The sequence below is a fragment of the Enhydra lutris genome, unplaced genomic scaffold, assembly GCF_002288905.1.
Source record: "Enhydra lutris kenyoni isolate GAN:26980312 unplaced genomic scaffold, ASM228890v2 scaffoldscaffold90, whole genome shotgun sequence".
NCBI lineage: Eukaryota > Metazoa > Chordata > Mammalia > Carnivora > Mustelidae > Enhydra > Enhydra lutris.
The window spans coordinates 5,370,463-5,395,273 of NW_019154174.1; the positions used below are offsets into that span (position 1 = coordinate 5,370,463).

The window sequence follows — 24,811 nt, forward strand, 5'->3', positions numbered from 1 at the left end:
CTTTCAACCTCTATGTTTGCAAACTTACATTTGGGGAAAATATATGCAGATTGCATCATACAGTGAATGAATGAAATGAATGAATGAGTGAATGAATAAGTAAAGCCTCAAAGACCGGGCAGAAATCTGCTGAAATGCTTTTTTATACTCTCCTGCATATATTTCAAAGCGGGTTTGTATTACTCATATAACAAAAGAACATTTTGTTTCCAAGCAGAAAAATGGCACAGGAGTCAATTAATAAAATAGGCATTTATTCTGAGGATGTAACACCACGAAGAAAGTCCCCAAGGCCAGCCTGGGAGAGTGTGAACACTGCCGGCTCGCTCAAAGGAGAACGGGACCTCTGCGTGTCTCTGCACCCCAGCCGCTCAGGCAAACCTGGGGCAGGGCTCATGGGTGAGTTCTGAGCTGTGCGCCTGCGGTCTGACTCGCCCGCCTGTCAGTGCAGGCCCAGATTAGTGTGTCCCATGTCCTGAGAAGCCGGAGTGTCAAGACAGCTTACAAAGGAAGTCGTGCAGGGGCAGGGCCAGGAGCCCCGACAGGGAGATTCCAAAAGTGTCAGAGATACAGGCAGCTGCCATGGCAAATTCCCGGTGCTCATCACTCGTCTGCGGAGGGCAGGAAGCAGGGGTGAGGCTTTGGTCCTAGCCGCCCCGGCCCAGGCCTTCCCCAGAGAGCAACCCCCCCAGCCGTCCCCGTAGCCCTGACCCAGCCCGTGCTGACCTCCAGGGCAATCTGGTGGAAGGTGTTCACGTAGGCGGCACCTCCGAGAAGCCCCTCATACAGAACGACCAGGAAGACAAGGTAGATGCTGGGCAGGAAGCTCAACCACACGTCCACCAGCAGGAAGGCCAGGTTGAGGCACTGGGGAGGCAGGAGGAGGGGAGGGCTGAGCCTGGGACCAGAGGCTGTGGTCCCATCCAGTGGCCCCTGGTTCTGGGAGATGTTGAGGAGAGGGCTGACAGACCCAGATCAAATCCCAGCACCCCACGGGCCTACCAGACCCTGGGATCTGGGGCAGGCCTTCTCCTGATCCTGTCCTGGCACCCTAGACGTCACAGGTCACTCTCCCAACCGCGCCTTGGCTCATGTCGTCCCTGGAACACTATTCTCCTTCCCTCCTTGGGATCTCCTGGTTACCACCGTTCACGGCTCAGATTGAAGCAGGACCGCTCCCACTCCTGGGCTCTCATGCCTCCTCCCAAGGGTTCCCTGAAAAGAGAGGCCCGCCCCTCCCCCGCCATTTTACCAGACTGAGACTATGGGTGTCGACGAGCAGTTCTCGACTGGGAGTGATTTTTGCCACTCAGGGGACACTTGGCAATGGCTAAAGATGTTCTTGGCTGTTGTGAGTGGGGAGGGAGTGGGTAGAGGCCACGGATACTGCTCAGTTCTGCAGTGCACGGGACAGCCCCACAACAAAGAACGATCCAACCCCAAATCAACAGCGCCGAGGTTGAGAAACTCTGGCTACGGCGTTCTCGTGTCTTTAAGGAGGACTCTCTGACCCCACCCAAGGGAGCAGGTCTCCCCTCTGTGCCCCAGTCCTCCACAGGACCCCAGTGTCCCAGGCTTGAGCCGTGGCGGCGCACATATCTGACCGCACAGACAGAGGACTGGGAATCACGTGACCCACATAGGCCTTGCCCTCGAAGGTTCTAATTCATTAAGCCTGAGGTGAGCTCAGAGATCTGCCTTTAAAAAGCACACACCCCCGGGGCGCCTGGGTGGCTCAGTGGGTTGGGCCTCTGCCTTCGGCTCGGGTCGTGGTCTCGGGGTCCTAGGATCGAGCACCGCGTCGGGCTCTCTGCTTGGCGGGGAGCTTACTTCCCCCTCTATCTCTGCCTGCTGCTCTGCCTACTTGTGGTCTCTCTCTGCATCAGATAAAAAAAAAATCTTAAAAAAAAAAAAGAACACATCCCAGCAATGCTAATGGGACTGGCGACACCCCGCTAATGCATCTGTCTGAGGCACGTGGCCAGGTGCTTTCTGTAATGGAATTCAATGATTATAAGTCTCTAATTCTATAGAAAATCCTAAGCTATGCATTTCAGTGGCGTCTAACGAAGAACCCCTGAGTTCAGAATTGTTGACATGATTCGGGGCCTTCGAGGTACAAGGCCCTGGGCTGGCATCCCCACTCAGATCAAGAAGGGAGAAAGCTGAAGGACAGTCATGGGGTCCTGCCGTAATAGTCAAGGGCAAACTATACTGATTTCTACCTTTTTATCCTAGAATTGGGCTCAGTTTATTGAAAAGGGCTTTCCTGGACTAAAGGAAGGTTAATTTTGATAGTAACTTCCAGGGGCTATAGACTTGTGACCTTGAAGGCTGGTTCTGTGAAGCTACTTTGGTTGGACCATGGCAAGAACGGTGTGTGTTCGCTTAACACTGTACTCCTTCCACCACAGGGAGTTAAATATGCTCACTAGCCCTGCGGTAAATGACCTGTTGGCTGTGACATCGTTGATTTTGTTGTAAAACCACCCAGAATAAAAGAACAGTACTTTTTTTTTTTAACCCACAGAAACATTATTTGAAAGCCTGTGCCTCTGCACAAGGCTCGTGGAAATAAGGATTAAGTGCGTGCTTCCAGGGAATTAAAACACTTCCCGTCTCTGGGTGTCACAACCACCCTGAGAAGTAGATGTTGGCCGCAGCCGGTTCACAGACGAGGCCATCTCGGCTCAGGCAGGTTCAGGGACCTGCCCGTCGTCACACAGCTACAGAGAACGGAAGCTGGGGTTTGCGCCCGGGTTTTGCCGGGCTACCAAGGCCACACATTTTACACAGAGCCAGAGCCCTGCTGGCCTTCTGTTCCCTGCGCTCAGAATCTGACGGCGAGCAACACACTTCCTGGAGAAGTGGGAAGGAAGCCTGGGGTCTGGGAAGCTGGGAGCCAAGGTGGGAATGGAGGGAGGGCCGGGCTCGGTACCTGCAGCAGGGCCAGGACCCATGTGAAACGGATGCGACAGCAGCGGAGAGAAGAGCGGGAAACAAAGACACCGGCCTGGTAGAGCATCTGGTACCTTCAATGCGGGCAGGGAGGAGGAAGAAGCCCCTCAGCAGGGTGGCCGCGGCCACCCCCAGGCCCTAGCATCAAGGGCTCCCCTTCAGGCCCCCGCCCGTCCCGCCACCCACCCTCTCACCCTTCTTACCAGCGATACTGCTGAGCGTGACTCAGGGATGTGTTCCGGAAGAACAGGAGCTCAAACTGCAGCAAAGAGCGGACAGGGCAGGTGGTTGGAGACATGCGGGGCCCCGCCTCGATGGCTACTTCCACCCCCACCCCAGCAGCCCTCCCTCACCAGTCCCTGATTGATGAAATACTCCGCGAAGTAAACCACCACCAAGGGAACGATGTATGGCAGCAGGCCCTGGAAGAGTCAGAAGACATTTTAAGTGGAAGGCCGGCAGGCGGGCACCGGCCACAGGGGGGCGCCAGAGCCACCCAGCCATACCTTGAACACGGTCCACCTTTCCAGAAGGGAGAGGTTTGACTTGGAGTCTGCAGGGAGGGAGGGAAGGGCAGGTGAGGCTGGCGCATGGACTCGGCAGAGGGGTGCTGGTGGGCAAGGACCAACCACATTCACACTCTCAGCGTGAATGCACTTAAATGCCACTGGACTGTACAACCAAAAATGGTTAAGGAGCACCTGGGTGGTTCAGTCCCTTGAGCGTCCTACTCTTGATTTCAACTCAGATCATGATCTCAGGGTCTCGAGATCAAGCCCCCATCGGGCTCTGCGCTTAAGATTTTTTTTTCTCCCTCTGCCCCCCAAAATGGTTAAATTGGTAAAATTTACCACGATTTAAAAAAGGGGGGGGGATTAACAGGTGGGACCTCTCCATGGCTCTTGTACTGTCTGATAGCCATACATCTCCAACCCAGACACATTGGCCCCTTCCTTCTGCTTCTCGAACAGTCAAGCTCCTTCCCACCTCAGGATCTTAGCACATGCTGTTCCCCTGGCCTATGACCTGACTCCTTGTCATTCAAAATTCAGCCCAATGACCCCTCCTCAAAAAGGCCTTCACAGACCATGGCCTCTAGGTGGGACCCTTCTCTATCCCCCCGCCCAAGTTCCTAGCAGCAATCCCTGCTTTCTGTCCGGCCAGCACTTACCAAAGCTTAAAAAATAACATCTTTCTGATTCAGCTACTTGTTTATGAATGGGCCCCCTTTCCTCATCTCAGTCACCCAGTACCTACAGGGCTCATCAATCAGCACATGGTGGGGTGCCTGGGTGGCTCAGTGGGTTAAAGCCTCTGCCTTTGGCTCAGGTCATGATCCCAGGGTCCTGGGATCGAGCCCCACATTGGGCTCTCTGCTCAGTGGGGAGCCTGCTTCCCCCTCTCTCTCTGCCTGCCTTTCTGCCTACTTGTGATCTCTCTATCAAATAAATAAATAAAATCTTAAAGAAAAATCAGCACATGGTAAGTACTCACTGAGCAGTTTTTCTTTTTTTAAGATTTATTTATTTTTGAGAGAGAGAAAGAGAACGTGAATGGGGGGAGGGGCAAAGGGAGAGAGAGAATCTCAAGCAGACTCCACACTCAGTGTGGAGCCCAAGGCAGGGCTCGATCCCACAAACCTGAGAGGATGGCCTGAAATGCAATCTAGGACCAGACACTTAACCGACTGAGCCACTCAGGTGCCCCAGTGTGTAGCTCTTTAATAGATGAATGCGACTGGCTCTTACCACAACCAGCACTGCTGTCCACCTGCCCTCCTGACCGCATCCACCACAGAGAGGAAAGGCTAATGCCCCTCCGAGAAGAGAGCGATGGCTCCGAGGGACTCCTGGGTCTCCTACCTGGCTTTGACTCCGGAGCCTCACTGTCTATCAGAGGCTGCCGTGCGGAGGTCTCTGCCTCCTCTTCCCCTCCAGGGTCCTGGGGCTCAGGAGGTGTGAGCAAACAGAAATAGCTAGAACGGGTGGGAGGAAGATGAGACCGAAGGCCCTCTGTCGGGCTGGAGGGGCCGTTCCCTCCCAGGGGAGTCCCCCCTCATTTCCTCACTCGTTGTCAGCCCCACACCCATCCTGTGCCAGAAAGTTCCGACTGCGGAAAGGTGCTTCCTTCCTTAGAGCTGAAATTTGTCTCCTTGTTGTTGCTACCCGTGGGCCTGAACGCTACCCATTCAGCCTGCCGGCTCACACGGAGCAGGTCTACTCCGTTTTCTTGTCATTGTTATTCTAATGATCATTCCCCGTTCATTCTGTGCTGGGCCCAAACTTCTCCAATTTCAGTCTCTTCCAATAGAGACCGTGTCTACACTCGGCCATGTCTAGACTCCTCCAATATACTTTTTTTTTTGCTTATGATTTTCTTTGAAATTGATTCACTTTATTTCTACACGGCCTCGTCCCAAGCAATCATCGGTGAAATCACAGGTTTGACCAGCTAGTTAAAATTTTTTCCCAATAGCCTCAAAATCAGTAAAAGAAAGTCCACCCCCCCACCCTAGCCAATCATCTCAGGATCCACTCCATATTGGATGCCATGTGCACGTCTCCCCACAGGGAAGCAAGGAGGGCTGGAGAGGTGAGGCACCCTATCCCACGCTATACAGCCAACACGCAGCAGCTCCAGAACTCAAACCAGTCCTCTCCCAGTCCGGAACCCACATGCCCTCTTTATGAGGCTGCTGGGATCTGGAGATTGGGAGCCTGATCTAGTTCTCCCCTTGGCTCCCTCATCCGCCCAGCCCAGGCAGCCTACCTGGCCAGCAGCAAAGCAGGGACACCCAGCATGGACAGCAGGGTGTGCTGCGGGGAGAGGCCCGCCTGGGTGAGGCCCAGATAGGACAGTGCTCCCAGCAGCCCTGCTCCCCCAGTGCCTGAGGACCACCAGGAGATCACAGCCCTGAGAAGAAAACGAGAGATGAGGAAGGACCCAGCCTGCACCAGGGGGTCCTCTCCCCCACTCCCGGCTCCTCCTGCTTACCTGGGGTAGAAGGCAGTGAGCGAGAGGAAGGTGACCTCCCCCAGGCCGGACGAGATGCTAGCCAAGACCACACCTGGGGGGGAGGACAAGCATGGCAATGGCCACACCTGGCCTCCGCCATACCCCCAATCCCCTGAGGGGTCTGGCCACGACCTCCTCTGCATCAGCTCAGATCCCCTGGACAGGGGGGCTTCAGATCTGAAGAACTTACCCGCCCCCCCACATGCCTCTCACAGGGAATGGGACCCCCTATCTACCCAGTTACCGACACCGTAGCAAGAACTCATCCTAGACGCCTCAGCTGCCCCCAACCCTCCCCCCGTCATGGAGTCCTGGTGACTCTGCTCATCTCGAGCTCCGTGTACTCCACCCATTTCCTCCTATCTCTGCCCCCCCCACCCCTGACCCCAACCACCCCCCCTCCAAAATGACCTCGTCTCCCATCTCCTCCTCATGACAGTCCCAGCCGGCTTCTGAGGGTTACAAAAACAATCCCTTTCCTCTCAGAAGTTGGGGAGACTACCCCACAATGCTGTTTCGGCTCCTCTGGGTTCCCCACCTGACACAAAACCTCACACTCACCGCACAGGCTGGTCCCCACTGAATGAGAAAAGGCAACCAGGAGGAAGCTTCCGGCAGCACAAATCCCACTGACGAGAACCCGGGGGCTGAGGGCGAGAGGTAGGGAGGGAAGAGGGAGGTCAGCCTCTGCCTGCAACGCCCTAACCCTCCCGCCACTTCCTGGGCCCTCACGGCCGCCCCGCTCTTCGGGTCCTGCCTGCCCTTTTGCCGGCCACCCCCTCTCAGACCTGTAGGGCAGCAGGTGCAGACCAAGGGGCGCCAGCAATTTGATGACGAGGGTGGGGAGGATATCTGCCAGGAGCACTGCCTGGAACAGAAGAACGGAATGAGACCCCCAATGGTCCTAGGGACAAGCTTCCCAACCAAGTGACCAAGGGAAGACAGACACCTGCTACAGACACAGGCTCTGAGGTCAGATAGGTCTGGGTTCAAGTCCCAGCTCTGCGGCTCCTTAGCTTTGTGTCAAGAGCCTCAGTTCCCTCGTCTGAAAAATGGAGGCTGGGTATAGCGCTTAAGGACCGCTGGGGGATTACATGAGCTGATGGACGCCACACACAGAAAAGGCTCAGGAAATGTCTTTATTATAATAATCATGACAGCCACAGCTGGGTGCTGAGGGAGGGGGCGGGGGTCAGGGAGGACCAGATGGGTACTCACAGCAGTGGAGATGGAGTTGCAGTCAAATCGAGAGGAGCTATTGTGGGGGGTGAGGGGTGGGTCCGGGTTCACCTGGCAACAGAGGAAGGTCTTTCACCCGGGAGGCAAGAGGTGACACAAAAAGGGCCTGGCTCCAGTGCCAGCTCAGCCCTGACTTGAGGGATGGCCTTGGGTCAACACTGGCCTCTTGGGACCTCAGTTTCTCTATGTGCACAATGGGGGCGGGAAAGCTTAACACACAAAGCTCAAACTAAGGACCCAAAGGCCTAAGATGGCCCCGTACATGGGCTCCAGTTGGGTAACACACTCGGGAGCTTTCGTTTTTTAAAAATTGAGGCTTCCAAATTTTACTGTCGTTCTAGAACAAGGCACAGGTAGGAGAGTGAGCCATATCCTCCCTAAGCACCTTATTTCCTCTGATCTAAATATATTTATAAGGACCTCTTCCAATGGAGGCCTGGGTGTGGTTGCCACATCAGTTTCAGGGAGTGGGCCTCTCTATGCCCAGTCTGGAAATGCAACCCTCTCTCCTGAGAATGAGAAAAGAGATTCACTTAAGAGATCCACGAGGGTGGGCTTAAACCACACCCCCGTAGTGACCCTTTCCTCTTCACCCTACTCCCCTTAGGCCCCTAGGAGGACGTCCCGTTTTTCAAAGCCCTGGGGCTCCAAGCCTGGTCTCATTTGTTTCCCTGCTGGGCTCACGTGTGGACCACCTGAGCACCCCCTGACTTGAGGATTTCAAGTAACTATTTTAGGCAGACACGCTAGTATGTAAATGCCAACGTTTTAAATAATTTTATGAAGTCAAGGGGGAAAATGGCTTTCCAGAAAAGCTGATCTTGGACCAAATTCCTGTTGGACTTGGACTTGCAAGGGGGTGGCTGTACTCCTTTGGCACTTACACCCCCCCACCCCCCACCCCCCACCCCTGCCTCCAGCTCATCATAGACGAGAGGTTCTTAACTGGAGGTGATTATACCCCCGAGGGAACATCTGGTAATGCCTGGAGACATTCTTCTCTCAACTACTGAACAGGAGGTATGTTACTGGTAGAGGACAGGGGTGCTGTTAAGCACTGTACGATGTCCAGGAAAGCCCCACAACAAAGAATTCTCCAGCCTAAAATTAACAGCGCTGCGGTTAAGAAGCGCTTTCATAGACCATGGCCCCACCCAGCCAACCTCTGAGTTTATATACGTGGCACCAATCGATGCTTAAAAACCCTTCCTTGCTCTGTGGTCTGGGAAGCTGGAACTTCAGTCCCCTTGCCCCACCTCTGGGCCACCCCCATTCCATTAGTTTTTCAAAGGGGGTTCCTGCTCTAGGGGGAGTCCCCCATCTTCCCATAAGGACTAAATATGGTGGTGGCATTAGAGACGGTCACTTACATGGCTCTGGTTCCCAGATGCCCTCTGATGGCTAAGGATGTCATGCGCAGCGCTGAGCATCACCACGTAAGAGAAGTTGTTACAAAGGCCCAGGAGCCTGGAGTGAGCAGGATAGACTTTTTTTTTCCCCCATCAGTTTTATTGAGATATAACTGACATATAAGAACAGATCTTAACCTCCTTCCAGGCTTAACAATCTACTCACAGTCCTAGCACCAAATCACCCCTTCCTGTGGCCTTCCATCAGCTTGCCTGTTCTTCTCTCTCACCAGGCCCCATTTCCATTTCGGTGTTAGGGCTAGAAATACAGACTTTGGGATGACAGACTTGGGTTCACATCTCATCTCTCCCAGGAAGAGAAGAGTCAACCTTGATGACTCTCCCTCCAAGCTCCCATCATGGTTCAGTTCCTGGGGGGTTTCTCACGCACTGATCCATGCTCTCTGATGTGTTGTGGAACAGTAGAAAGATCCTGGGGCTTGAAGCCCAAAGGACTGTGTTCGGGTTCCACACATGCTGCTTCCTACCTGAGTGGCCTTGGGCTACCCATGTGTAAATGGGGACACAGGTTTTCCTTCTCACTATCTCACAGGTTGCTGTGGGGATTAAAAGATGATCCTACCAAAGCCCTTTATGACCCATGAAGGATCTTTTCTTGCTTACTCTCATTTCCCAGAGCTGCACTCAGTGATGGGAAAGGAACTGGGCCCAGTGCCAGAGATTTCATGGGCTCTTTTCACATGCCCACTAAGTGGTTCTGCCTTTCTTCCCATTTTGCTGCTGTCAAGTAGAGAGGCTCAGAGAGGTGATGGGACTCTTTCAGAATCACATGTGAAGTCACGTCCAACCCAGTGCACCACCTAAGCCCTCAAGGTTCAGGTTAGCGCTAGAAGGATTTCCCAAGGCTCAAAACTGGAATGATTTCAGGAGGTAGATGGATGGCATTTTAAAAAGTGTAGATGTGTTTATTAAAACGTGCATTAGGAAAAACACTGGCTTCCTGCCCAGAGTAGTGATTTAAAGTTTTCTTCTAAAAAATACACGTATTTACAAATTTAAAGTCTGAATTCCTTGGAGTGAAAACATGAAGTAAGTAGTCCTACAGCTGATAGGAGGACCAGGTCCAAGCCTGAAGGTGGGAAGTAAATTGAGTCAAGTCTTGAAGTTTAAGCGCTGCCTTAGGGCAAACCAATGGCTTCAGTAAATATTTGTGAATTCAGCTCCTTTTTCACAGCTCAGCTCTTTCTTCCCTTTTTCCTCCTGTTGCTTCCCAACTCTTCCCACCCCATTTTTACTTCTGCTGAACTCCTCGGGCCACTCACCAGAAACCCATCACGTTCCTCCAAAGGGCGCCCTGACGGTCCAACAGAGGGGACCGAGGTTCCGGGGCGGTCTCCTCCCCTGGGAGGGCGAGAAGAAGAGAGCATGACCCCCAACCCACTCGCAGGTGCACGAAGGCCCCACAGGTGTCCTCCCAGGGGCCGAGCCGGCGCCCGAGCCCCAAGTCAGGTGGGTCGCGGGGCAGAGGCTGTCACTCTCAGGAGGGTGGGAGGGAATACGCACCCTCGGAATCCAAAAGGCGCCTCCGCGAGCCCGCACAGCCTCCCATGGCATCAAGTTCAGGTCCCGCGAAGGGTTCAAAGTCAGCGAGAGTCCAGGATTGGCTCCAACCAGGCGGGTGAGGGTCTGCGACAGATGAGAAGGATCAACGCCCCACTGCAGGTCCCAGCTCCGGCTTCTCCGCTGCACTAGCGTGGGGCGACCCACCACGTTACCCCGGGGGTACATCTCGCGCCCTCGCACACCCACTATTGCCCCACCCATGAGACTCTGCCCCCGCCCCCTTTAAAGCAGGGGCCTCCGCGGTCTGTACCTTTAAGAGCAGCAGCAAGTTCGGCTCCGAGGCACAGCAGGTAGGCGCGTCACGTGACAGCGCCCGCGGGCCCCCTCATCACGTGCTTGGAGGTCACCCCCAACTTCCGGGTCCTTTCTCCCTCTCGGCTTCAGGCTTTCCCGGCCTCGGGGCGGGGGCCAGAGAGAGTCTCGGAGAACCCTGGAACCGCTGGTTTAAAACTGGAGCGGGTAGGATCGGCAAGAAGAGCCATGACGTTAGACTAGCGGGGTGCAATGTCTTGGCCTTCCTTGCCAGTACTAGTCATGGCAGTGAGCTGCTTCAGCTCCTTTCCCGGCCCTCAATTGCCAGAAATAAATATGGCCACCGGGCTCCTCTAGTCCCGGTTTCTGGCGGAGAATAAAGACAGCCAGCTTCAGGGGATTCTTATTCCTCTCTGTTGCCCTTAGACTGCTTCAAGAACTGAAAATCAAGATAACTCTCAGGAGAATTTCTGTCTATTGGCAATATCCAAAACATTAAAGAGATCCCTTTCCCCAAATTATCCCAGAACCAAAGAATATCACAGAAATATCGACCCCCTGGTTTTACACATGAGAAAACAAAAAAAGGAAAGTTGCTGGTAATGATACAAGGTTAGACCTAAAGCTGATGGTACAGACTCTTTTTAACAATAGGAAATAGAATACCAGAGGCAGACATGTTTGGCTCAGCAGGCTGCGGTGGAATTCCTGCCTGCATCAAGAATGCTTAAACCAGAGGATTCTAAGGCCCAAGATTCTGATTCTGTGATCTCATCTGGTTTGTCTAATTGGAAATTTGGAAAGTGGGGATCAGGCAGGGGATTGCGGGAAGAGGTATAGATCAAAGTCGCTTCATATAGTTCAAAATAAGAAGTGATTATTCTCTTACCTTCCTCTAGGTGGTAAAGCAGCATCCTGAATCTTCTTCATTGAGTCCTTCCCCTGCTAATCTCTTCTATGGGCTTCCACCAGCTGGTGCTCACCTCTACCAGCTCTTTCTCACCACCAAGTCCTCAGACTGCTGTTTGAAATGTGCCCCCTTTGGTCTGCTTCCCAGATTACTCAACCAGTGAAAAATGGGGTCCTACTACCCATGCGGGACCCTACAAACTCCGCAACATGTCATACATGGCCTCTGCCTTTAAGGAACTCACAGGAGGGTGGAAGGTAGACACAAATAACCACAATACAAAGCTTAGCCAAGTTTTGTTTCACAAGAATGACTGCACATGAGGGAATGGGCACTGGAGCCACCAATCCAGCCCCTTCTTCCCCTTAAGGAAGCATTAATGACCCTAAAATGAGAAGCCAAAGCTCTTACCAGCCCCTCTTCACTCCCACTCATTGTCCCTAGGCAAAACAGGAACCACAAACCCCAGCTTCCTCTCACAGAGTGGCTGTGGCTTGGGGGGAGCAGGAAATGGCTGAGGTGTGAATACAAGACCTGAGTCACTTGAGCTGCTCTTGCCACACGCCCCCTCTCTCCTCCCCCCTCCCCAATTCTGAGGTCTGCTGCTCCCAGGTTTTTCTTTATGGCCTCCCCCCTTGCTCTTCAGCTCCAAATATGCACCTGAGTCCCCTGTGCGATGCACACCCATTGCCCAGCCCAGGCTGGGAGCTGCTGTGGGCATCGCAGAGGGTGGGCAGGGCCTGGATAGGGGGTGCGTCAGGGAGACACAGGGGAAGAGGAAGTGTCTTGGGCCCTGGGGAAGACTGCCTTGTCTCAGTAGGTGGGGGCGGTCATTTGTCAGCTTTCTGGACACACAGACGGAGACAGACAGGATGGATTTCCTCCGGCTACATCTCCCTGGGCTGCATCAGGCCTTGCGGGGAGCGCTGGTGAGAGGGGCAAAGAGATGTCAGAGAGTTTCACCCTGCTCCCTGGGGCCTCACCTTCCCTCCTCTCTTTGAGACTCTCCTCATACTCATGATCCCTTTCCCAGGATCAGGTAGCCTCCTAGCCTGATCGTTTCTGGATTTCAATCCGCCCCACCTCCATGGTCACATCCACCTACCCCAAATCTAGCCCCTTTCCTCTTCCTTCTGCAAATCCAGTTCTCTTTCCCCTCCTAGAGCCCAGACCCCCTCTTCTGTGGCCTGAGTTCCTCTGGGCCAGGGTCCCAAGGGAGAGGGCTGGGCCTCCCCTTAATGCCTTTGTCCCCTCCCCCTTCCCTTCTAGGATTCCCTCAGCTCCTTTGTCTCCTACCTTATGGGAGATGAAGTCCCTACTGCAGACAGGAAGGAGGAGAGGGCAGCCGAGGAACTGGGGGAGGTGGCTGCGGGAAGGCAAGGGAAACCTGAAAAGAAGGAAGCCCAGGAGGCCCTGGAGGGCCTTGGAGGCAGCCAAAGCCAGGAGGATGGAGGGCTGAGAGGGCCCAGAGAAGCTGGAATATGCCAGGAGGGAAGTTCAGCTACAGAACAGACCTGGGCTTGCGAAGAAGGCAGCTCCCACAGGTCTCAGGCAGAGAGGCAAGACACTGGGGTCCAGGAGGCAGCCAAGGCCGCCGGGGTCCAGGAGGCAGCCAAGGCCGCCAGGTGCCAGGAGCCAAGGGCCCACTTAGAGGCCAGAAAGGAGTCCGAGGCAGGGTCTGAGGCTGGTCGAGACAACAGCAGCGAAGCCCAGGAGAGTCAAGGGCCCAGTGAGCAGGAAGTGAAGAGAGAGGAGACACTAAGAACCCGGGAACAGGAGGAGGAGGCGGAAGAGGTCAGGGAAAGAAAACCAGAGGTAGCCAGAAAGGCGGAGTCAGAGTGGACCTGGCACAGGGAGCCTGAGGGGGTGGTAGGTGCCGATGGGCAAAAGGTAGCAGGGGACAGCAGGGAGTCACTAGAACCGGTCAAGGAGGCAATTGCCGAGGAGATCCACGGGTCTGCAGCCAAACAGGCCGGGCAGGAAGAAGAGCTGATGGTGGTCCTAAGGGGTAGTGAAGGCCCAAGGGCACAGGAAGCACAGGAGTCGGGGACAGAATGTGAGGACAGGACAACCTCAGTCAGGGAGGAGGACTGGACAGCCTCAGGCAGGGAGGAGGATGGGAAAACCTCAAGCAGGGAGGAGGATGGGACAGCCTCAGGCAGGGAGGAGGACTGGACAGCCTCAGGCAGGGAGGAGGACGGGACAGCCTCAGGCAGGGAGGAGGATGGGACAGCCTCAGGCAGGGAGGAGGATGGGACAGCCTCAGGCAGGGTGGAGGACGGGACATTCTCAGGCAGGGAGGAGGATGGCCCAGCCTCAGACAGTGGGGAAGACAGGACAGTTTCAGGCAGGGAGGAGGATGGGACAACCTCATGCAGGAAGGAAGACTGGACAGCCTCAGGCAGGGAGGAGGACGGGGCAGCCTCAAGCAGGGAGGAGGATGGCCCAGCCTCAGGCAGGGAGGAGGATGGCCCAGCCTCAGACAGTGGGGAGGACAGAACAGCTTCAGGCAGGGAGGAGGACAGCACAGCCTTAGAAAGGGAGGAGGACAGGACAACCTCAGGCAGGGAGGAAGACTGGACAGCCTCAGGCAGGGAGGAGGACGGGACAGCCTCAGGCAGGGAGGAGGACGGGACAGCCTCGGGCAGGGAGGAGGATGGGACAACCTCAGGCAGGGAGGAAGCTGGGACAGCCACAGGCAGGGAGGAGGACGGGACAGCCTCAAGCAGGGAAGAGGATGGCCCAGCCTCAGACAGTGGGGAGGACAGAACAGCTTCAGGCAGGGAGGAGGACAGCACAGTCTTAGAAAGGGAGGAGGACTGGACAACCTCAGGCAGAGAGGAGGATGGGACAGCCTCAGGCAGGGAGGAGGACAGCATAGCCTTAGAAAGGGAGGAAGCCAGGACAACCATAGGCAGGGAGGAGGATGGGACAGCCTCAGGCAGGGAGGAGGATGGGACAGCCTCAGGCAGGGAGGAGGACAGCACAGCCTTAGAAAGGGAGGAAGCCAAGACAACCACAGGCAGGGAGGAGGATGGGACAGCCTCGGGTAGGGAGGAGGAGAATAGAACAGCCTCAGGCAGCGAGGAGGCTGGGATAACTTTAGGCAGGGTAGAGGCCAGGACAACCTCAGTTGGAAAAGAGGGTGACCTCTCAGAAGCCAGGACAACAGAATATGGGGAAGTCTCAGGAGAAAAGACCTCAGAGGGTACTGGGAAGACCTGGGCATTCGAGGAGGCCTCCAGGGGAGAGCAGGAGGAGGAGGTGGATGAGAATAGAGAGGCTGAGATGAGCTTTCCCCCCAAACAGACCCGTGTCCTGGGAACTGAGAGTGTAGAAGAACCAGCTAAGGAGCAGAGAGCAGGGGTGGAGGCTGAAGAAGGCCAGGGGTCAGAGGGGGAGGTAAGGGAGGGCTTTGAGGTCCAGGAAGATCAGGGAGGGAAAGAGGCTGAGGGGAAGCAAACCTCAGTGATCAGGACTGTTCCAGCCCGTCTGGAGGAGGAGGTGGCGGCAGAAAAGGCCAAAGAGGAGGAAGAGGGTTGCCGGGTCTCAGAGGCTGAGTTGCCCAAGGACAACTTGGCAAATGAGCCTGAAGAGGATGCTGACTTCGAAGTGACCCCAGAGGCCAGCAGTCCTGAGAAGGAGTCTAGCCAGGAGAGGAGTGATGGGGAGGCTCAGACAGGTGGAGAAGCACAGGGGTGTAGTGGGGCGGGGTGGGGTGACCTTGAGCATGAAGTCATGGAAGGCCGGGAACCTGAGCTGGTGGCAGGCTCCCAGACCCTGGTGGAGCAGCCTGAGGAAGAGCTCTGGGGCGCTTCGGCCCTGAGCAAAGAGGAGACGGGAGGGAGCCCGGAGGAATATCCCAGCAACATGGGAGGCCTGGTTGGGGCAGAGGCCTGGGAGAACCAGAGAAGGGATGTAGAAAGAGGGGATACCGGGGAGGAAAAAGCAGATGCAGAAGAGGGGGAGGTTGCAGGAGGCCAGGCACCGGAGGAGTCCGAGGGAGGCCGAGAGTCTACGTTCCCAGATGTCCCAGAGGCAGGCGGGGAGTGGAAGAAAACCCAAGAAATAGGAGCAGAGGAGGGAGAGACCCTTGGAGCAGAGAGCCAGGAGCTGGGTGGAAGACATGGGGCAGACGCAGGGACAGGTCAGTCCCTGGGAGAGTCAGATGGCGGAGAAACCAAGGATGAGGAGGTGGAGGCCGCGGTGCCCTGGGGGGCAGACCCAACACCCAGCGGAGATGGGAGGCTAGAGGAGGCCACTCTGAGCCTCCAGGACAGCGAGGACCCAGGGGCCAGTTCTTTGGCAGCTGAGATAGCAAGGGATGATGTAGCTCTGGACGGAAGGGCAGCTGGGGTGGAGGGAGGGCCCGCAAGAGAGGCTGGGGAAGCCTGGGGCTCAGAAGGGAGGCAGGAGGTTCGGGGAGGCGTGGAGCTGATGGAGGTTACACAGGGAGAAAACCGAGGCTGGCTGGGATTTGGCTCAGAGGGCTCAGCAGACGAGAAGGCGGCTGGCAGAGGGGCCCAGGCAGAGGCTTTGGAGGCCAGAGAGGGCGAACCCAGGGGAGAATGGGTGGAGGTCAGGGAGCCTGCAGTGGAGGAAGGAAGCTGTGGGATGGATGGCTTTACCTCGGGCTCCCAGGTGGTGAGGGCAGAGGGGACCGTGGCCACAAGGGAAGCCGAGGGGCTCCTGGGAGGACAGACGCTGTTGAAAGAAGAGGCTGTGGGATGGCAAATGAAGGAGCAGGGGCAAGACAGTGAGGGGGGATGTGGGGACCACCGACCCGAGGAAGAGGCAGGAAGACCTCTTGATGTGGAGGATGCTGAGGAGACTGAAGACCGGAGAGCAGAGGCCGAGGATATTGTTCCAGGAGGCCTGGAGGACGTCCAGGGCCAGGAGGACCAGTCAACAAGCCAGGAGCCTGCAGAGACCGAGCTTGGGCCCCACAGGGAGATGGGGGAGACGGCAGAAAGTGCTGGAGGGGGTGCTTGCGGCCTCTGGAGTGAGGTGAGAGCTCCAGCTGGGGTCCGGGGCTGGATAGAGCAGAATCTCGAATCTGGCCCCGTGGTACCCTGTGCCCCTTTCCCCACAGGCCCTGCTCCCTGGGGCTCTCCTGGACGTCTCTGCCCCCCGGAGCCGGGTCCTCCTGTCTCGCAACTCCTCACTGCGCCGCTCCCGGCCCTCTTTCCGACGGACCCGTGCGCCTGAGCGGCAAGAGGTGCCTCCCAGCCCCCCACCAGAGGAACAGCTGTCGGCCCCAGAGCAGAGACTTCTCCAAGCAGAGGAGCCCCCAGAACCCAGACCCCCAAAACCCGAAGGGACCCCACTGCCAGCCAGAAGAAGGCCCCTGGGACGTGGGTAAGCCCAGGGGGTGAGGTGGCTGGGCTGGGGTGCGGAGGAGGCTGTGGCCACCTGGAGGCCAGCTCCCATCACCTGTCTCCCATCTGCAGGTTTGGCCTTGCACACATGGGTATGATGCAGGAATTGCAAGCCCGCCTGGGCCAGCCAAAGCCGCAGTGAGGGGCCCCTGAGCCCCCCAGGAGCCTGGCCCTGAGTGAGGGTCAGAAGGACTGCCAAACCCTGCGTCACCTCTCTCCATCTGACACTCTGGACATGGCCTTTCTGCCTCTGGGCCTCAGTTTTTCAGTGTGTTATTCATGGAGCAGACAGAACCAGACGCCTATGAGAACCATGAACTTGAGGAGCGTGACTCGGTGATGCAGCCCACGGACTTCCTGGCCCGCCAGGACCACCTCTCATGGCAGGTGCCGAGCACCTCTCCCATCTGTCTTGGCTGTCTGGAGGACGGAGGGGACGGGACAACTCTCCCCGCAGCCTTCCCTCCCTGATTGCTCCCAGTCCCCACCGGGGGCCTTCGGGGGAGCTGTGGAACAGTCACGCCAACCCTGGGGGTGGGAACTGGCCCAGAAGAAGGAGGTCAGTGGCGCCTATGAGCTCCATTTGCAACGGGAAACAGAGGGGCACCAGAGACCTTGAGCTTTCAAAAATCTCGCAACTCTGCTAGTTACCATGGAAACCACCAGCCCAGCAAGCCAGAATAGGGGAAGGAGCCCCCAGAATTTAGGAGCAGAAAGAGGCCCAGGGTGGCCAGAGGCTACTGACTCCTGTCCTTCAGGGGTCAGGTACCCCTTCTTTGAAAAGAAGAGGCCAAGGGAGGATGAGAGTGCTTTATTGGGCACCCCGCATGGTGGCCTGACCCAAGGACAGCAAGCAGGCTCTGAAACAATAAATAAACCATCATTTCCCTAAACAATAAATAAATATCCAAGAAATAAATATCTGCTAGGGACCGGAGGGGCCTTAAGTTATTGGGGAGGGGTTGGGGCGGGAAGCCGGTGGAGTCCTGCCTCGTTTAAGGCCCATGAGCCGGAAGCTGTCCCGTTGCCCGGACTCCAGTCCTCAGGTCCTGAAGGTTGAAGGGAAGGGGCTGAGAAGTCACCCCATCAGGGCCGGGAGTCGGACGCCGAGCATCCCAAGGCTGGGGCTGTGTGTCCGGCATGGGAGAGCAAGACCAAGTCCCTCACGGCCCGAGCCAAGACAAGCTCCAAGGAGTGCAGCAGCTGGTAAGTGTAGAGGAGTTGGGCCCATGACGGCTGCGCTGACACCTGTGAGGGACTCCCCGGAGCCCGTTCGAGCCGCCCCTTCTGCTCCTCACTCTCCTCCTCCTCGGGGAGCTTGAGTCCTGCTGCCAGCATCTGCGGGGAGATGCCCACCGGTCAGACAACAGCCCAGCTGCACCCCGGAGCGCATCCCTGTTCTTTATGTGCCCGCTGGTACAGAATGATATCAGAGACCACAAGGGGCATGATATCCCCGGACAGCCCCTCCTTTAGAGCTGCCATTATGTCACCATCTCCCGCGTCCTGCCTGATTTTTTTGGTTCAAGAAAATGGAAGTCAGGGGCGCCTGGTGGCTCAGTGGGTTAAAGCTCTGCCTTTGGCTCAGGTCATGATCCCAGGGTCCTGGGATCGAGCCCTGCATCAGGCTCTCTGCTCAGTGGGGAGCCTGCTTCCTCCTCTCTCTCTGCCTGCCTCTCTGCCTACTTGTGATCTCTGTCTGTCAAATAAATAAATAAAATCTTTAAAAAAAAAAGAAAATTGAAGTCATAGAGCAAGTTGCTGCTGCTGCTCATGGAGATGCTACATTCATCCGGGATTGCCCTGGGCACTTGGGATTCCAGAAGTTCTTCTCTTAAGGGTCATCTTAGGATTGGAAATGGGCAGAGAGGTGGGATAGCTAGCTTTTAGGCTGCTTGCATTTTCTATTTTCCTTTTTTTTTTTTTAAGATTTTATTTATTTCTCAGAGGGAGAGAGAGAGCACAAGCAGGGGGAGCAGTGGGCTCCCCGCTGAGCAGACAACCTGATGCGGGGCTCAATCACAGGATCCTGGGACCACGACCTGAGCCGAAGGCAGATGCTTCACCAACTGAGCCACCCAGGAGACCCTATTTTCCTTTTGTTAAGAGGAAAATGCCAGTTTCCCTTGGGAATGTTCAGGAAGGCCTGGTGATGTGAGTGGCTGAGGGAGAAGGGAGCCAGGTTGGTTGCACAGCCTGCTGATGCCAACAGCCGTTCTGGGAGCTTCAGGGCTGTTCAGACCAAGACCCCAAGAGAGGGCAGAGATTCAGGGGACAGAGCAAGCCCCCCGCCCAAAAGAGGGTCTAGAGCATCTCCCTCCACACTTACGCAAACCTGTGTTTTTAAAAGGGAGGCAAAGACCTTCAATTTTTTTGTGTTGGTCTCTGGGTGTTGAGGAGGCAGGGTGGTAGGGGGGGAACATGCTACCTGGAAGTGTAGATGTCGCTGCAGATCCCGGAGATCCAGCCTCATGGTCCACAGCTGCATCTTCTCAGAGCTGGTCCAGCCCCCCTGGCTCCCCAGGCCTCCCAAGAGGACATGGAAGGGGTGAAGCATCTTGGAGAGGAAGCAGAGCCGGTCTGGGTCCTGTGGGAAGGAAGGGAAGGGGTCAGACAAGCCTCAAAGGCTGAGGATCAAACCCAACCTCATCACCATCCTGTCACTCTCTGTCCGCAGCCCCACTCTGACCCCTTCTTTGCCATCCCCTTTCCCCATCCATCCCCTCAATTGTGTTTTTATCTTGTCTCTAGCCTCCTTCCAACCCTAGCCCCACTCCTCGTCCCAAACCTATCTCTCCTCTGTATGTACAACCTCATTCTCACACCACTCCTTTATTCCAGCCGAATCTTTATATCCAATGACATACTCAGCCTCATCCAGATCTGATTCCTCCCCAAATCCATTTTCTGTTCGATCCCCAACTTCCATCTCCATCCATCCGGCCCAGCCTTACTGCCAGCTCTCCTGCCCCAATCCACCATCCACCAACTCACAGAGAGACTGTGCCAGGCCTGGAAGGTCAGGGAGACATTGGGGAGCTGATCCCCCAGGGGCAGGAGGTCCAGGCTCACTCCTGGCAGGTGGGATTCGGCCTGTGGGGCAAGGTCTGTTAGTGAGGGCCAGAGGGAGTGGGGATTTGCCCACCCTCGAAATCGGTTGCATTAGGGAGACTCACAAAGCGGTGGGCCTGGGTCCGAACCTCGGAGAGCAGCTTCCTGGCGAGCTGCAGGCTGACCTTGAACTCCTTCCGCAACTCCTGCAGGCTCAGGGGGGACCTCCCTGGCGGTCTCGGGAATCCCCAGACACCAGCTCGAGCCAGGAGCAAGGAGAGCAGCAAAAGGCCGAGCCCTGGAGAGAGGGGGAGATGGTGGGCCTGATGAGGGCAAAGCTTGAGAAGAACTCATGTGCCCTTTCTAGCCTGGGCTCTAGGCAAGCCCTGTGCACCATCTCGCTGACCCCACACAGCCATCAATAAGATGGAAGCTTTTGAGGATACCATATGGCATCTCTGTGTGTATGGAAAGAAGTTACCCCTTGTCCAAGACAGACACAACCTTGCACAGAGTACCCACCTTTGCAAGCAGATGTCAGGCTGGATCTTGATCCCCACTAACTCCCTTGGCTAAATGTCTTTCTCAGTGAACAACTTGCTCAACTGTATGTGGTACCCTGGGGCTATCATATTATTATATTTTGCAGATGAGGAAAATGAGGCTCAGTGAAGTTGACCAGCCCAAGTTCAAATAGCTAGAGGGTGAGGGAACCAGGACTGGATTCCAGATCTGCCCAAACGCAGAGCCTGGGTGCTTCCCCCAGGGAACTCAGAGGAGGCAGCCACCTCCCCTGCAATGGGCATGCTGTGTTCTGCCAGAGGATTCCTTGAGCTTAGCCAGGCAGCTCTGATGGCCTGAACTAGAGCCCCAGGGGTGGGCGGGCAGTGCTGGAGGCTCCATCCCAGGGAGTCAGAAGGATGGCTTAGTCCAGCCACCACCAAGGTAGGTGGGTCACTCTGCAGTGTTGGAAGAACAGGGGGTGCCAGGAAAAGGAGGAGAGCCCAGAATGGGAGGCAGAACCTCTATTTCTCATCCAGGTTCTTCCCTTGAGTAAGTCATCTATCTCTATGTCTCAGGTTCCCATCTATAAAATGGGGGAGTGAGACCAGCTGATTTCTGAAAGTACTTCCTGCTCTATGTTTCCTGGAAAGAAGAGTGGTGGGGGGGGCCCTAGGGTGGGAGCCATGGGAAGAAGGCAGTGTTTGGCGGTTTCTCCATCAGGGAGAGGAAATCTAGCAATCACTGGAGTTACACAATTCTCGAAACACAAACCAAAACTAGGCTGTAAGTCTAAGTCTGTTCCTGCTCACCCTCCTCTCCATGCCTCTCCCCTGTCCGATCTTGATCCCTAACCCCTGGGCTCTGCTCCCTGAATTGTCCTATATATAAAGACCAAGGGGAGTTTCTGAGTGCTTCCATTCACCAATGTACTTCCAGAGGTGGGGGGCAGTGCCTGAGACCCCCATGTTCAGGATCCCCTGGCTTAGGGACCCCTCTGTTATCCCAGAGACTTCTGATGGCGTGGGGTTCCTCTTAGCTCTATTTTGAGGGAAAGTGCGTGCCCCCAGGCTCTGGTGGCTATTGCCCACCCAGCACTGAGCTGTGCCATTTCCTACTGACCCTCTGCATCCTGTCTGAGCTCTGGAGCTCCAGACCTTTCCCATGGCTTCTCCCTACCCTCTGTACCCAGTCCTGGGTCCTTGGCCTTGGCTCTATTCCCATCCTCTAGCCCTTGGTCCTTACCATGGCCCTACTATCTGCTCCTCTTCCTGTGGTTCTGGTTCCAGGCTCTGACTCCTTGAGTCACCCACAGAGGATCAGATCTCCTTCCAAGCTACAGACCCTTGACCCACTTAGGCTTCTGACTCCTTGGCCTCAGCCCCACACTCCAGCCAACTCCTCCTGCTGTTCTTTCTCTATTATCCCCAGTTGTCAGCCAGACTGTCTTGTCCCTGCTCATTCACTCAAACCAAACTCTTCATTTACATGCTTGGTCCTGGTCCTGGTCCAACTGCCTGCCCACCTCTTTCTCATCCTGTCCTCTGGCTAGCCCTGGCCAACCGATCACCCCTCTGTCTCTGCTCCACCCCGCATTCATGCCAGACTCATTCCCATTCTCCGGTCGACCGTATCCTGTATTCTTAGTCTTGGCCAAGTAGCTGCCCCCATCCACACCCATCAAGACCTCCCACCCCCTGCCCAGTGTCAGCCAGGCTTGCCCACCCTCCACCCCCAGCCCTGGCCTCAGACTCACGCCAGCCAAGGTCGCCTGCCATCTGGCCCATAGCGGGGCCCAGCCTGTGTGGCCAGCCATCTCCCGGGCAGGGGTCTTATACTGGGGGCTGCGCCGGTTTCACTTTCCGTCCTGCTTGTACTTTCGGCTTTGCGCTCAGTCTTCTCTCCTCACCACCCCTTGCTGAAATGGGGAAATGTCATTTCCCTTCCCAGAGGGGGCGGGATATGCAGAGTGGGGTGGCGGGAAGCTGGGGTTTCGGTCAAGCCAAGCTCCAGACCCCCTGCTGAGCTTCCAGGACTGGCCCTACACTCATGTCCCCTCTCCTGGGTGAGTTCTAGGGACCGGTAGGTCCCGGAGACTCAAACCATTCTGTTTCACTGCTCTGTCATTATCATCCTATTTCCATCACCAGCTCACTGTCCTGTAGAAGACAGATGGCCAGGTAAGGGGATTGCCCATCAGAGAGGACTTAGGGGTTTGAGTCATCCCACTCTTTTCTGGTTTACCAGATGGCTGAGGGAGGGACTGTGAAGGAAGTGGGGAGCTCCTTGTGGAGCTGGGATAGGGTTTGATGTGGAGCTGTGGGGTCCCAGGCTGGGCAAGATCAAAGCTCAGTCTACGGCCAAGGTCAGGGCGGAGGAGAATGTCTCCCTTCAGAGCCAACAGCTCAGTCTTTGATCAGAGTAAGATCTAAGATTAGCACTCAGTCTATAACTAGGATCAGGACTTGGTCTAGAGCTGGACTTTGTCTAGAGCTTTGTCTGGGGTCAACATCCCATCTCTGTCGGCACTTGGGGTCAGAGCTCTCAATGACCTGGAGGGTCTGCTTGGGACTATTTGGGGATGGGCTTCGAGCTCTTGTCCAGATTGGGTGCAGAGCTTGGGCTGTGGTTCTGACAGAGCCCGTGACTCAGGTCAGTGCCCAGGCTTGGGCTAGGATAAGAGCTCTGTTGATGTCTAGGGTCAGGGCTCACTAGGCTGGGGTTGTGTGAGGTCAGGATGGGGCTCAGTCAGGTCCCAGAATAATCCAGCTCTGTGTTTCTGCTCTGCGGATGGCTGTCAGGGCTGGTCTGTACCAACCACCAGTCTCCCTTCCAGCACAACTCCACCCTTAGCACCACCCTGGATTTTCCATCTTCAGGGACAAGATGGGGGTTTCTCGGTCTTCCCCAAGGCCCACTTTCCTTTTGGGATCATGTGGGGTTTCCCTGTTGGGTCCCTGCAGTGAGACAGAAACCAAGGGGGCTTTCCCTTTCTATACTCTGCCTCCTCAGCCCTATATTGGCCCTGCCCAGTAGGGCCGCCTGGAACCAACTGCTTGGGAAGTACCAGTACATTTGGGGGAGCAATCCCAGACGGTTGCCTGGAGGAGAAGGAAAAGGAAGAGCGAGCAGCTGGCACCTCCCTAGCCCGAAATAGTTTCCCTTGCAGTGTCCCCTAGTGGTGACAGCTCTTTCCCCCACACCCCATGCCCTTGAGGCTCCCCACTTGGGGGTGGGGGTGGGGCAAACATCCTGAGACTGATTGTGAGGACAGACCCCGGTCTGGCTGTCCCCCAAGTCCTGCCATACGTCCTGGAGGCAAGCCAGCCCACTTACCCTCTGACCACAGCCACTCCCCATCCTTTACCCAGAACTGCTCAGAACTGCTGTGCCTCTCAAACCTTGAATTCCATCTCCCGCTCTATCACCACAACCTCCCAATCCTCCCGACCTTCTCTGAGGGTTCCCCAAGGCCTTCTGTCTCTTGTTGATTCTCTGCACATCCCTGTCTGGCTAAGGCTGATCCCTGCAGCCTCATCCCTGCCCGACGCCCTGTTCTGTTCCAGCAACTGGAGATTTGTGCTTGAATACGATGCACCATCTCATACCAGCTTGCCTTTCCACAAGCTCTTCTTTTTGCCTAGAAAGCCCTCACTGTATTCTCGGTAGTCCCCCCTTCTCAGCTTACCCCTTGTCACAGGCTTCCTCCCCTGAATAGCTCATTCCTTCCTGCCATAAGTCCTGTCTGCAATGGATATCATATATTTGTTTATCTTGCTTACTCTATCCTCATTCATACCACTCCGGCCATACTCTCTCCCTCATTGCTCCTAGAACATGCCAGGCATGCTGCTGCCTCAGGGCCTTTGCACCTGCTGTCCCTTCTGCCTGGAACACTCTTTTGGTTATCTGCAAAGCCCACTCTCTTTTTATGATCCCTGCTCCAATGTCACCTTCTCAAACAGAGTCCTCACTGACCTGATTAAAAGACACAATTCTGCCCTTGGCACTTTCTCTTTTCTTTTTTCTAGAAAGAAATGTCACAATTTCCAACCATAACTGTGGATATATATATTTTTTTTCCTTTTAGATCTATCAATTTCTCTCATGTGTTTTGATGCTATATTCTTTAGGTAGAGACACAATTAAGATTGTTACGTCTTTTTGAAGAACTGTCCTTTTATCAGAGTGTGATGTCTCTCTCTCTTTACCCACGATAATATTGCATTTCTTTCCCCTGAAGTTTACTCTGTCTGAAATCAATTCGGTGAGTCCTGCTCTTCTTGATTAGTGTTTACATGGTTTATCTTTTTCTTTTTTTTTTTTAACATACTTTCATTTTTAACCTATGTTTTTAATTTGCAGTGGGTTTTGTTAAAACAAAATTCCAGATTACTATTTTTGTCAGTTTAGATGGTACTTATCAGTGTCTGCCGTAAGTAAATAAATATTCTATTTTCTAACTGAAGATATCTATCCTGTTCTGAATGTGAGGTCAGTTGCTTGCCTTGTCA

At 55.3% G+C, this 24,811-nt stretch overlaps 3 protein-coding genes across 5 annotated transcripts; 1 reads left to right on the forward strand and 2 right to left on the reverse strand.

Annotated features, from left to right (window-relative positions):
- Window positions 1–233: 233 nt before the first annotated feature.
- LOC111162300 (CLN3, battenin) lies at window positions 234–11,917 on the reverse strand. 3 transcript variants are annotated; one of them, XM_022526624.1, is made up of 17 exons: window positions 11,347–11,917; window positions 10,456–10,655; window positions 10,146–10,268; window positions 9,905–9,983; window positions 8,583–8,679; window positions 7,192–7,263; window positions 6,762–6,841; window positions 6,535–6,620; window positions 5,953–6,025; window positions 5,728–5,871; window positions 4,821–4,933; window positions 3,465–3,511; window positions 3,312–3,380; window positions 3,162–3,217; window positions 2,939–3,032; window positions 727–867; window positions 234–611 (listed from the first exon to the last, which is right to left on the reverse strand). In XM_022526624.1, the coding sequence occupies exons 3-17, from the start codon at window positions 10,189–10,191 to the stop codon at window positions 492–494; spliced, it is 1,317 nt and encodes a 438-aa protein (XP_022382332.1). In that variant the 5' UTR covers window positions 10,192–10,268; window positions 10,456–10,655; window positions 11,347–11,917; the 3' UTR covers window positions 234–491. The 3 variants fall into 3 exon arrangements, with proteins under 3 accessions (XP_022382332.1, XP_022382333.1, XP_022382334.1); XM_022526625.1 differs by having other exon boundaries at window positions 10,146–10,325; XM_022526626.1 differs by having other exon boundaries at window positions 10,146–10,330.
- A 271-nt stretch (window positions 11,918–12,188) lies between these two features.
- Window positions 12,189–17,665, forward strand: LOC111162321 (apolipoprotein B receptor). Its single transcript, XM_022526674.1, has 4 exons — window positions 12,189–12,296; window positions 12,637–16,374; window positions 16,460–16,725; window positions 16,818–17,665. Exons 1-4 carry the CDS (start codon window positions 12,240–12,242, stop codon window positions 16,885–16,887), a joined length of 4,131 nt encoding a protein of 1,376 aa, XP_022382382.1. The 5' UTR covers window positions 12,189–12,239; the 3' UTR covers window positions 16,888–17,665.
- Window positions 17,666–17,810: 145 nt separating this feature from the next.
- On the reverse strand, window positions 17,811–22,084 carry LOC111162322 (interleukin 27). The gene is made up of 5 exons (XM_022526675.1): window positions 22,054–22,084; window positions 19,922–20,094; window positions 19,740–19,838; window positions 19,174–19,332; window positions 17,811–18,083 (listed from the first exon to the last, which is right to left on the reverse strand). Exons 1-5 carry the CDS (start codon window positions 22,082–22,084, stop codon window positions 17,832–17,834), a joined length of 714 nt encoding a protein of 237 aa, XP_022382383.1. The 3' UTR covers window positions 17,811–17,831.
- Window positions 22,085–24,811: the final 2,727 nt, after the last annotated feature.

What these genes read in the sequence shown, in the direction of transcription:
- LOC111162300 (XM_022526624.1), bottom strand. Translation starts at nt 10,191, where the DNA reads ATGGGAGGCTGTGCGGGCTCGCGGAGGCGCCTTTTGGATTCCGAGG. An exon ending in CTGCACCTGCTGCCCTACAG is followed by an intron (nt 6,621 to 6,761) that starts GTCTGAGAGGGG and finishes TCTCGCCCTCAG; the next exon opens with CCCCCGGGTTCTCGTCAGTG. An exon ending in ATTTCATCAATCAGGGACTG is followed by an intron (nt 3,218 to 3,311) that starts GTGAGGGAGGGC and finishes TCTTTGCTGCAG; the next exon opens with TTTGAGCTCCTGTTCTTCCG.
- LOC111162321 (XM_022526674.1), top strand. Translation starts at nt 12,240, where the DNA reads ATGGATTTCCTCCGGCTACATCTCCCTGGGCTGCATCAGGCCTTGCGG. An exon ending in AGGCCTTGCGGGGAGCGCTG is followed by an intron (nt 12,297 to 12,636) that starts GTGAGAGGGGCA and finishes CTTCCCTTCTAG; the next exon opens with GATTCCCTCAGCTCCTTTGT. An exon ending in AGAAGGCCCCTGGGACGTGG is followed by an intron (nt 16,726 to 16,817) that starts GTAAGCCCAGGG and finishes TCCCATCTGCAG; the next exon opens with GTTTGGCCTTGCACACATGG.
- LOC111162322 (XM_022526675.1), bottom strand. Translation starts at nt 22,084, where the DNA reads ATGGGCCAGATGGCAGGCGACCTTGGCTGGC. An exon ending in GGCAGGCGACCTTGGCTGGC is followed by an intron (nt 20,095 to 22,053) that starts GTGAGTCTGAGG and finishes CCCTCTCTCCAG; the next exon opens with GGCTCGGCCTTTTGCTGCTC. An exon ending in AGGCCTGGCACAGTCTCTCT is followed by an intron (nt 19,333 to 19,739) that starts GTGAGTTGGTGG and finishes TCCTTCCCACAG; the next exon opens with GACCCAGACCGGCTCTGCTT.